The sequence below is a fragment of the Eretmochelys imbricata genome, chromosome 10 (assembly GCF_965152235.1).
Source record: "Eretmochelys imbricata isolate rEreImb1 chromosome 10, rEreImb1.hap1, whole genome shotgun sequence".
NCBI lineage: Eukaryota > Metazoa > Chordata > Testudines > Cheloniidae > Eretmochelys > Eretmochelys imbricata.
This window is the reverse complement of record NC_135581.1, coordinates 46,908,947-46,921,454: the sequence shown is the minus strand read 5'-3', so window position 1 is coordinate 46,921,454 and position 12,508 is coordinate 46,908,947. Positions and strand designations below refer to the sequence as shown.

The following is a 12,508-nucleotide window of genomic DNA, read 5'->3' as shown; positions in this document are numbered from 1 at the left end:
GCGCCGTGGAGGCGGTGGTTCCCGTGTGCGTCGGGGTCGGTGTGCAGAGTAGCTCCAAGAGAGGCGGAGAGCGAGCCGCGGGACTCAGGTGGGGGCGGCTCCCCTGTCCCTCAGGAGTGGGCAGCGCGGGGCGGGCACGGCCTCGGCCTCGGCCTGTGGGGCGCCAGCCGCGCCGGCAAGGAGGGGGGAGGCTCCGGGGGAGGAGCTGGGGCTCCAGCAGGGGCGGTCCGTGGGAGGGGCCCCACTGAGATGCATGGGGGAGGGGGACCCCCATTCCTGGGCAGTTCCCCTTCCCGACTCTGCCCCCGTGCACGGGCGCAGCCCCCTTCTTTAATTCGTTCTCCTCGTGGCTCTTCTCCCTGTCAAGGAGTCGGACAACCTGGTGCATTTCAGCGGGGCAGCTGTTCTGCCTCCCCCTCCCTTTCGCCTCAGCAGCCCCAGAGCTGCTGCTCCGGGGGGCGGGGGGGAGTTGAGTCCCTTTTCCTGTTTTTGATGAGCGCCGAAGGCTCCTGTATTTCCCCGTGCCCGTTTGAAATCTCCCACCGTGAGTGATCATAGACCCGGGCCTGAGTGCATTTTTTTGCTTTCAAGGGAGAGTGATTAAAAACAGGCCTGTCTTCTCCTGGATGAAGATGTAAGTGAGCATCCACCCATGAGATCCTAGTCCTCCATGCTCATAACACACACATAATGAGGTATCCTGAAAGCAAACCATCTCCGTTAATGAGAAGCACTGATCTTTAACCTTTGTAAGCAAGCTGGAGCAGAGTTCGTGTCTTGCTATGCACTTGTATAGTGGCTTGTGCAATGAATTCCTGCTCCTGATTGGGCTCTCTTGCCATTACCACAATAAGAATAATAAATAGAAACTTTGCTGTTTCATCTGGTAGGCTGTTCTCCTGAATGCTAGGAGTAACTGTGTTCCCTTGACGACCACAAGACTGTGCCTACACTGGCACAAATTGCCTTTTGAACATCTTTGGGAAAAAGGCAGGACATTTCGATGTGAGTTTTGGATGAGGCCAAGAGTGTAGCAAGATTAAAAAAGGGATTGGATATTTATAGATATCAGGAATATCCAGAATTGTTCTAATTATTACCATGATTTTGGAAGGCATATTAAACTGCATGCTTCAGGGTTTATCCCAGTGCCTGACTATTAGGTCTCATCCTGATCTTTATGTAGGGGACAGGTTATTCCCCACCTACCTACTGTGCAGTTCTTACACCTTCTGTAGCATCTGGTACAGATCGCTGTCAGAGACAGGATATTCTACCAGATGGACTTTGAGCCTGATCCAGTATTGCAGTTCCTATAAGCTTAGATTTACAAGTATTCTTGTTCTAAAATAATAGGGTGGAGTAGACCCGTGGTTTTCAGATTGCGGGTCGCAACCCAGTACTGGTTCGCGGAATGGAAGACACTGGGTCTCGGCGGCTCTGGTCAGCACTGCTGACTGGGCTGTTAAAAGTCCCGTTGGTGGTGCTGCCTGGCTAAGGCAGGCTAGTTCCCACATGTTCTGACACTGCGCTGCGCCCTGGAAGTGGCTAGCAGCAGATCTGGCTCCTATGCAGGGGGGGCAATGGGAGCTGGGAGGGATCGGTGCCTGTGGGCGAGAGCTGTGTGAAGCCGCTTGCATGCCTCTGCCTAAGAGCTGGACCTGCTGCTGGCCACTTCTGGGGCACAGCGTGGTCCATGGTGCCAGGACAGGCAGGAAGCCTGTCTTAGTACTCTCGCGCTGCTGATCGGGAGCTGCCCAAGGTAAGCCCGAGCCCCTTCCTGCACCCTAAACCTCTCATCCCTGGCCTCAGCCCAGAGCCTTGACCCCCCTCCCACACTCCAACCCCTTGCCCCAGCCCTGAGCCTCCCCAAACCCAGAGCCCTCTTCTGCACCCCAAACTCCTTATTGCCAGCCCAGAGCCCTGACCCCTCCTGCACCCCAACACCCTGGCCCAGCCCATAGCCCCCTCCCACACCCTGAACCACTCATTCCCGGCCCCGCCCCATGCCCCAACCCTCGGCCCCAGACCTGAGCCCGTACCACACCCCGAGCCCCTCATCCCCAGCTCCATTGGATTGTGGGCATTAACAATTTTCTTCAACTGGGTTGCCAGAAAAAAAGTTTGAAAACCACTGTAGTAGACACTTGAGCCCTACTTATAATGGGAAAATGAGCTGTTGCGGAAAATAACTTTGTGATGGGTCCCCCTGAACTGGTATTGGAAACTGCTTTAGTGCGAGTTTAGATCACAAAAAAACACTTCCAGATTTATTTTTGAAAGCTGATTGAGGCTTGGAATTTTATCCTAGTCTTTAAACTGTTTTCAGTTCCAGTTGAAAGAGAGTTCTTTGCCTAAAATCATTTGTAGCAACAGTTCAACTTCCAACTCTAGACAGGGCAGCGAGTGGCTTTGGTGCATCTACACCGCACCTGGGAGCGAGCCTCCCAGCCAGGGTCCACAGACTTGTGCTAGTAGTCTAAAAATAGCTGTGTAGACATTGCTTTGACATTGCGGCTTGCGCTGTCAAGCTCATGCCCCAGGAGTCAAAGCCCAAGCTGCAGCATCTACACATCAATTTCTAGAGTGATGGTATGAGCCCCACAAGTACTAGTTTGTAGACCTGGGCTGTGCGTGTTGCTCCCAGATGCAGTGTAGAAATGCCCTTACTGGCTCTTTTTCTCAAAAGAGCTCAAAGTGCACAGCAAAGATTTTTTTTTTTTCCCCCATGTGATAATTTAGCATTTAAAAAATATTTATGTACTAATCACCTAACGTTTTTTGCCAGCTCAGAGCACTGTATAAACATTAAGTAAACTAATCTGCCAGACCAACCTGATCTCCTTCTTTGAGAAGATAACTGATCTTTTTAGATAGAGGGAATGCAGTAGATCTGATCTACCTGGGTTTCAACAAGGAATTTGATACAGGTCCACTTGGGAATTAGTTAAATTAGTTAAATTGAAGAAGGTGGGGATTAATATGACAATTGAAAGATGGATAAGGAACTGGTTAAAGGGGAGACTACAATGGGTCGTGCTGAAAGGTGAACTGTCACGCTGGAGGGAGGTTCCTAGTTGAGTTCCTCAGGGAACGGTCTTGGGGCCAATCTTATTTAACATTTTTATTAGGGCTGTTGATTAATCGCAGTTAACTCATGCAATTAACTCAAAAAATTAATCGCGATTAATCGCAGTTTTAATCACACTGTTAAACGATAGAGTACCCATTGACATTTATTAAATATTTTTGGATGTTTTTCTACATTTTCAAATATATTGATTTCAATTACAACACAGAATACAAAGTGTACACTGCTCACTTTATATTATTATATTTGATTACAAATATTTGCACCGTAAAAATGATAAACAAAAGAAACAGTATTTTTCAGTTCACCTCATACAAGTACTGTAGTGCAATCTCTTTATGGTGAAAATGCAACGTACAAATGTAGATTTTTTTTTTTGTTACATAACTGCACTCAATAACAAAACAACTCAAAAGTTTACAGTCTACACATCTACTCAGTCCTACTTCTCCTTCAGCCAATCACTAAGACAAACAAGTTTGTTTACATTTATGGGAGATACTGCTGCCCACTTCTTATTTACAGTGTCACCAGAAAGTGAAAACAGGCATTTGCATGGGACTTTTTTAGTTGGTATTGCAAGGTATCTACGTGCCAGATATGCTAAACATTCATATGCCCCTTCATGCTTCAGCCACCATTCCAGAGGACATGCTTCCATGCTGATGACGCTCGTTTAAAAAAATAAGGCGTTAATTAAATTTGTGACTGAACTCCTTGGGGGAGAATTGTATGTCTCCAGCTCTATTTTACCCACATTCTGCCATATTTTTCATGTTATGGTCGTCACAGATGATGACTCGGCACGTTGTTCATTTTAAGAACACATTTGCTGCAGATTTGACAAAATGCAAAGAAGGTATCAATGTGAGATTTCTAACGATAGCTACAGCACTAGACCCAAGGTTTAAGAATCTGAAGTGCCTTCCAAAATCTGAGAGGGATGAGGTGTGGAGCATGCTTTCAGAAGTCTTAAAAGAGCAACACTGATGCAGAAACTACAGAACCCAAATCACCAAGAAAGAAAATCAACCTTCTGCTGGTGGTATCTGACTCAGATGATGAACATGAACATGCATCGGTCCTCGCTGCTTTGGATCGTTATCGAGTAGAACCCATCATCAGCATGGAAGCATATCCTCTGGGATGGTGGTTGAAGCATGAAGGGACATATGAATCTTTAGTGCATCTGGCATGTAAATATCTTGCAACGCCGGCTACAGCAGTGCCATGCGAACACCTGTTATCACTTTCAGGTGATATTGTGAACAAGAAATAGGACTGAATGGATTTATAGGCTCTAAAGTTTTACACTGTTTTATTTTTGAATGCAGATTTTTTGTACACAATTCTACATTTATAAGTTGCACTTTCGTGATAAAGAGATTGCACTACCGTACTTAGGTGAATTGAAAAGTACTATCTTTTTTTACAGTGCAAATATTTGTAATCATAAGTAAATATAAAGTGAGCACTGTACACTGTATTCTGTTATAACTGAAATCAATATATTTGAAAATGTGGAAAACATCCAAAAATATTTAAATAAATGGTATTCTATTATTAACAGTGTGATTAATCATGAATAATTTTTTTAATCACTTGACAACCCTAATTTTTATTGATGATCTTGGAACAAAATGTGGGAGCGAGCTAATAACATTTATGGGTGACACACAGTTGGGAGGTATTGCCAATACAGAGGAGGACCGGAATATCACACAAGAAAATCTGGATGACCTTGAAAACTGGAGTAATAGAAATGGGATGAAATTTAATAGTCCAAAGTGCATGGTCATGCACTTAAGGACTAACAACAAGAATTTTTGCTATAAGCTGGGGACTTATCAGTTGGAAGCGACAAAGGAGGAGAAAGACCTGAGTGTATTGGTTGATCACAGGATGACTATGAGCGGTTAATGTGTTGCAGGTGTGAAAAAGGCTAATGCAGTCCCAGGTGAAGTATTTTCAGTAGAGACAAAGAAGCGTTAGTACCAGTATACAAAGCACTGGTGAGACCTCATGTGGAATACTATGTGCAGTTCTGGTCTCCCATGTTTAAGAAAGATGAATTGAAAGTGGAACAGCTGCAAAGAAGGGCTACTAGGATGATCTTAGGAATGAAAAACCTACTTTATGAGGGGAGACTCAAAGAGCTTGGCTTGTTTAGCCTAACCAAGAGAAGGCTGAGGGGAGATATGATTGCTCTGTATAAATACATCAGAGGGATCAATACCAGGGAGGGAGAGGAATTATTTAAGTTAAGCACCAATGTGGACACAAAAACAAATGGATATAAACTGGCCATCAACAAGTTTAGCCTTGAAATTAGACGAAGGTTTCTAACGATCAGAGGAGTGAAGTTTTGGGACAGTCTTCCAAGGGGAGCAGTGGGGGTAAAAAATCTAATTCACTTCAAGACTGAGCGTGATAAGTTTATGGGGGGGAGGGGTGGGGGATGGTATGATGGGACTGCCTACAATGGCATGTAACTGATCTGCAACTGCTAGCAACAAATATCTCCAATGGCCAGTGATGGGATGCTAGATAGGGAGGGCTCTGAGTTACTTCAGAGAATTCTTTCTCAGGTGTCTGGCTGGTGGGTTTTGCCCAGATGCTCAGGGTCCAACGAATCACCATATTTGGGGTCGGGAAGGAATCTTCCCCCAGGTTAGATTGTCAGAGACCCTGGGGGGTTTTGCCTCTGCAGCATTGGGCAGGTCACTTTGCAGGTTTAAACTAGTGTAAATGGCAGATTCTGTTACTTGAAGACTTTAAATCATGATTTAAAGACTTCAGGTAACTCAGCTGGAGGTTAGGGGTCTCACATCTCCACACATGGAAAGGCATGTACAGTTACTTCAATGTGTTGATTGAAAGTTGCACTTCCCTGAGACTCTAGAATTATGAATTGAGGGGAGACTCATGGATCAAGTGTTTAAATAAACACAGGGTATGTATTTATGAGAATGTTTACCCTTTGAAATATACGCAGTAACTGTCAAACAAAGTAACTTACTAGTTACTTTTGAACTTTGTTTTATGTTAAAACTTATCAATTAGCTAATTGTGGGATTGATAATAGTATTTTATGGGTGAAATTCTGGCTTTAGTGAGGTCAGGATTTTACCCTATATAGCTATAGCTCCATCCTTCTGTTCCACTATCACTACTCAAGTGTTTAGAATGGGAAGTGAAGACAAACTTATGTGACTGAAGCTCCAGGGAGAATGTAGGCTGGCGGAGCTAGATTCTTGAACTGGAATTTAACCAGAATACCCCTGGAAAAGTAGTTAGGGTTGGAATGCGTTACAGAAAATTACTGGTGTTTTTTAGATTACAGCATTATATGGAATCTGGTTGTGTGAGACTAAGTTTTAGCAAGTATTATTTATGTAGCAACAAAACTGTGCTAGGTTCTTTACAAACAAGCCTACAGGCATGGTCTCTTTTAAAGGGTCTTACAATCTAAATAGGATCTTAAAGTACGTATAGGTATTATCCCTGTCCCACTATGAAAAGACAGGCCACCAAAGTAAGGGCCTAAGATGTGGTCTAGGACCATGGCATGGGGGGATATAGCTGATGCTAATTAGGTTTGTCAATCTCCTGATTTCTTTTTTTCCACCTAATCCTGTCTTCATTTTACAGTGATCACGTGTCAGAAATATGGCTACAGACTGGCTTGGAAGCATTGTGTCCATTAACTGTGGAGACAGCCTGGGAGTCTATCAGGGACGAGTGTCAGCTGTGGATCAGATCAGCCAGACCATCTCCCTGACGCGGCCTTTCCATAATGGGGTCAAGTGCCTTGTGCCAGAGGTCACCTTCAGGTAAGTGTCTGCTTCTTCCAGGCAAACTTTACATATGACTGAAATTGGAGCATTTTGCTTCAAACCTCATTACTGCTTATCCTTGGCTGTAAAGTGCCTCTATTGTTAGGCTCTATACAGAAAGCAAGAGATGCTGTCTTTTGGGCTTTTTTTTGTCTGGGTTACGATGTGAACACAGATGTTGATCACAATTGGAACACATTGGTAGGAGCAAAGAAAATGGTCACTGTGTATTACCTGTCATCCAGTTTACAGTTAGATCAGACATTTGGCAGGAATTTTTGCCAATGGCAAGTTTAATGTTTGTGTTTGCTAAAGCATGATTGAAGTGAAAGTGGAGCTGTTAATCATTTAAATTAGATCCTTGCCCTGAATAAATCCGTTTTATGGCTCCAACTGCATATTTATCTTCAGATCTGTCTTATCTTCTGCCACTTTCTTTTCCTCCATCTAGATAGCTCTTGATATTCGTCTGGCAAGATCTCTTTTCTCTTTGGCACAATAATCTTGTTCTATAATTCTGAAGCCAATTGGTGCAGATTGGCCTTGGAGACACATACCAACAGCATCCGAAACTTCCTACACAGCAGTAGGCTTGTTAGTATTGCTGTTCTTGTACTAAATTAGCTGCCCTCCAGCTCTGCCCCCAACTCTCCTGTTACGTTATTGGAGAAGAGTAAAGATTAGTCACCAAATATTTTTTTCTATTATCAGTGCAAATTGGCAAAGTTAATACACAGATTTAAATGATTTCCACAAATACACAGATTTAACTATTTTATTACTAAACAAAGGTTAAATAGCTACCTTAGGGAGTCTCTCTTCCTTAGGGCTTGTCTACATTATTCGCTGGATCAACGGGCAGCTATCGATCCAGCAGGTGTTGATTTATCGTGTCTAGTCTAGACTAGATGCAATAAATCGACCGCCGAGCACTCTTTTGTCGACCCTGGTACATGAGAGGCTCAGGCGGAGTCAACGGGAGAGTGTCAGGCATCGACTTACCACAGTGAAGACGCTGCGATAAGTAGATCTAAGTATGTCGACTTCAGCTACGTTATTCATGTAGCTGAAGTTGTGTAACTTAGATCGATCCCATCCCCAGTGTAGACCAGGCCTTAGAGAGTTGAAACAAGGGGCGGAGGGGGAGAAATAGAGAAGGAAGGATTCATGTAATGCTGATAAAGGTATTGAGGTCCATGACGCATTCAGTCTTGGAAACAACATTATTTTTATATCCCAGTATAATAGATTCATTCTGAAGTTTGATTATTCTTCATAAATCTAAAGTCAAAGACTGTATCTTATAACCACTCTTTCCAGAGTGACTAGTTTACAGCTTGCACCCACTCCTTTATTACATGAAAGTGTGGATTATTTCCAGTACTGCACTGTAGTTTTCATGACCTTCAAAGGAGCTTTTAAGTGCCATCTCTCTGAGTTTCGCTATTTTAGCGATTGCTCTCAATAGAAACAGACTATGGTAAAGGTAAGTCACCTGAAAAATAAGATTAGTCATAGCACCTATACTCTTCTAGAATCTATTAACTCAAGCAGATTTCTACCCAACCATTTCCCCCCCACACTTCTGACTAGGTACAGAGCCAGTGGGATAAATTGTTATTTGGGGTTCAGTTCTTTCCAGGACCAGAAGAGTCAGATGTATTGTCTGAGGAACATAGCCTTTAAGTGTGTGTGTTCCTAATAGGCACTGTAATCCATGTTAGTGGGTTTTTCCCCCCTTGGATTCCAGTGAATTAAGAGAACAATGTCATTCTGATGCTGCTTTAGTCTCTAACTTACTACGGGCTTGATTTCTGTAGAGCTGGGTGCCAATGTTGAATCCCACTTTGTTTTGTTCTCTTTCCTGTCTTTAGGGCAGGTGATATTACTGAGCTAAAGATTCTGCAGATCCCAGGTCCTGGGGACAGCAAACAGAGTGGAGACCTGCAGCATACCGAACTGGGCATTCCTGGCGTTGGGTGCCAAGTGGGTACCAATCAAAACGGCACTGGCAAATTGCTAAAGAAGCCTACCTCTTCCAGCAGTGCCCCCCAGGCTATCCCAAGGAGAACGGACATGAAAAATCAGGAAGTTGTCATCTCCCCACAACAGCAACAGTGCTCTAAGAGCTACATGGACCGACATTTGGAATCTGTGAATCAGTCCAAAGGTTTCCGTCGTAGACACAACTCCTGTGAGTATATTGCCCATTCAGCAGCTTTCCCTTCTCTTTAGCCCGATGTTCGTGGGCTCTGTCAGTCTAGTCCACTGCTTCATTGACTGCTGTTCTCAAATGGGTATTTAATATAGCAATTAAAATGGTGCTGGAAAGACTTTAAAAAATAGTTTGTTACTGGTATTCTTGTTTCCACACCATTAATTTCTCCACCCTGTTAAGATATTTGGGAAAATGCTACAAGCTGTCAAATATTTTTTTACCCCAAAAAGTTTGATTAAATGTAGATCTTAAAACTGCCAGCCACTTGTCTTAAATCAAGTGTGATTTAGTGATGGCTTTTAGCTATATCAGGGGTCGGCAACCTTTCAGAAGTGGTGTGCCGAGTCTTCATTTATTCACTTTAATTTAAGGTTTTGTGTACCAATAATACATTTTAACGTTTTTTAGAGGGTCTCTCTCTCTGAGTCTCTATATTATATAACTAAACTATTGTCGTATGTAAAGTAAACAAGGTTTTCAAAATGTTTAAGAAGCTTCATTGAAAATTAAATTAAAATGCTGATCTTATGCTGCCAGCCCGCTGCCAGCCTAGGGTTCCGTTCACCTAGGCTGGCAGCAGACTGAGCGGTGCCGGCGGCCGGGACCCCAGACTGGCAGTGGGCTGAGCGGCTCAGCCCGCTGCCAGTCTGGGGTTCAGTCCACCGGTTCCTGTCAGCCAGTGTTCTGGCTGCCGGCCCCTCTCAGCCCGCTGCTGGTCTGGGATCCCGGCCCTGCCCACTCAGAGTAGGTATCTACCTTCTCTCTGGTTCTAGCCCACTCTCTTCCATCTCTCTTTCTCTGCACTGAGCTGAGGGTGGGAGTGCACTGAGCACAGGGCTGGGGGTTGGGGTGCAGGGTCTGGCCAGGAGCTAGAATGAGGGAGGGGGTTCAAGGTTGGGGCAAGAGGTTTGGGTGTGGAGTGCTTACCTGGGCTGCTCCCATTTGGTGTGAGGCATGCAGGTGGGAACGTGGGAGGGTGCAGGAGCTCCTGTTTGGTGTTCAGGGTGGGGGTGGGAATGTGGGGGGTGCAAGAGTCAGGGCATGGGGTGTGGGGAGTACTGGAGTCAGGGCTGTGGTCATGCAGGGGTCAGGGCAGAGGGCTGGGTGTGTGTGAGCGGGGTGCAGGGCTCAGGGCAGGGGGCTGAGGTGTGGGAGGGATGTAAGGTGCAGGGATCAGGGCAGAGGGTTGGGGTGTGTGTGTGGGGGGCAGGGATCGGGGCAGGGGGCTGGGGTGTGTGTGGGGGGGGCAGGGATCGGGGCAGGGGGCTGGGGTGTGTGTGGGGGGGGCAGGGATCGGGGCAGGGGGCTGGGGTGTGTGTGGGGGGGGCAGGGATCGGGGCAGGGGGCTGGGGTGTGTGGGGGGGGGCAGGGATCGGGGCAGGGGGCTGGGGGGTGTGTGGGGGGGGCAGGGATCGGGGCTGGGGTGTGCGGGGGAGGGGGGGGGCAGGGATCGGAGCAGGGGGCTGGAGGGGATATGCCCTGATTCCACCCCCCTTCCCCAAGGTCCCATCCCCACCTCGTCTCCGGCTCCTCCCCGGAGCAGTGAGCGCACTGCACCTCCTCTTCTCCCCTCCCCCCCCCCCAATAAGGGCTATCAGCTGATCGGCAGCAGGGAGGGGAGGAGGATGGGTAGGAACGAAGCCTGCTGGGGGAAGAGGCGGCGGAGGGGAGAGCTTGCCTGCCCTGCAGCAGCAGCGGGCAGGACCAAGCTTCTTCATCCTTCCCCCGGGGAGAGGGGGGAGCGGGCCAGGGCTGGCAGGATTTTTAATGGCACACTGCTGCCTGCCGGGGTCCTGGCCTGGGTTCGGCAGCGGGCTGAGCGGGGCTGGTGGCTGGAACCCAGCAGGCAGCAGTGTGCCTCCTCCCACCCCACTGTCCTGCTGGTAATAGCTTATCTAAAGTGATCATCAGGTTAGGCCATTTAGATAAGCTATTACCAGCAGGACAGTGGGGTGGGAGGAGGTATTGTTTCATATTCTCTGTGTATATATAAAGTCTGCTGCAGTTTCCACGGTATGCATCCGACGAAGTGAGCTGTAGCTCACGAAAGCTCATGCTCAAATAAATTGGTTAGTCTCTAAGGTGCCACAAGTACTCCTTTTCTTTTTATCTTAAACCAGTGGTTCTTAACCAGGGTACGCAGAGGTATTCCGGAGGTAATCAACTCATCTAGATATTTGCCTAGGTTTACAACAGGCTTCGTGAAAAGCACTAGTAAGTCAGTACAAACTAAAATTTCGTACAGACAATGACTTGTTTATACTGCTCTATATACTGTACACTGAAATGTAAGTACACTATTTATATTCCAATTGATTTATTTTATAATTATATGGTAAAAATGAGAAAGGAAGCAATTTTTCAGTAATAGTGTGCTGTGACACTTTTGTATTTTGTAAGCAAGTAATTTTTAAGTGAGGTGAAATTTGGGTTATGCAAGACAAATCAGACTCTTGAAGGGTACAGTAGTCTGGAGAGGTTAAGAGCCACTGTCTTAAACTATAGTATGTGCTATCCTCACATGCTGCTATAAAGCATTAGAGGGAACAATAGGATGCAGACATTCTTAGAATAAAAATCTGGGGCCTGCTACATTTAGCAGAGTTCTTAAACACATGCTTAACTTTAAGCATGTGCGTAGCCGTATTGATTTCTGCGGGGCTGCTTATATACTTAAAAGTTAAGCATGTGCTTTGTGAAATCTAGGTCTGAAAGGCTGCTTGTATGGCTATTAGTATTTACACAATGCAACCAATAAAGTTTAAGTCTGCAGGCATCCTTTGAGCTGGCTTTTATGATGTCATTGTTTGACCATAAAGGCTTACTAACACTTACAGGGGTTGTGGACAGACATTTCTGTTTTCAAAGTGCAACTGCCCAGAGCAGCTTTCAGAATCTACATCGGCATAGATGAGAAGAGGCTAAGTATGAAGTTTTATGAACTATATGCTACAGTGCAGGACAACTTCTTATGGAATGGTGGTAGCCTCCCTAGAGTTAAGGTTGAAACTAGCTTCTTGCTATAAATCTGACTTTAAATCTTTTCTCCAAAAGAGTGCAAAAAGAAACCAGTGTCTCTAAAACTTTTAAATGCTGCATCTTGTCTCAAGCTTTTCTTGTAGTCTTAGTAGAATTCAGAAAAGTTAAAAATAATTTTCCTGTCATTCACTTGCAATCACCCAAAAGTAGTTAGAGATTTTTTATTTTCAAGATGGTTTGGGCTACATCAAATTCATTTTGATTTTTGTTCACATTGTTGACAAATGCCAATTTTGCGTGGGGGGGGAGTGTACCATAGGGGGAGCATTTCACTGAAATAGTTATTTTTAAGTGTCTATAGAGCAATATTTTAAAAAGTAGACT

The 12,508-nt window shown here is 45.3% G+C and overlaps 1 protein-coding gene across 2 annotated transcripts in view; it reads left to right on the top strand.

Annotated features, from left to right (window-relative positions):
• The window catches only part of EDC3 (enhancer of mRNA decapping 3), a 61,892-nt gene continuing 49,384 nt past the window's right edge, over positions 1-12,508 (top strand). The window contains exons 1-3 of one of the 2 annotated variants that reach the window (XM_077828570.1): positions 1-88; positions 6,743-6,924; positions 8,802-9,121. In XM_077828570.1, the coding sequence (XP_077684696.1) occupies positions 6,761-6,924; positions 8,802-9,121 (484 nt within the window). In that variant the 5' untranslated portion in view covers positions 1-88; positions 6,743-6,760. Of the gene's footprint in view, positions 89-621; positions 696-6,742; positions 6,925-8,801; positions 9,122-12,508 lie in introns of those variants that run through there. The other variant, XM_077828571.1, reaches the window with a different exon arrangement.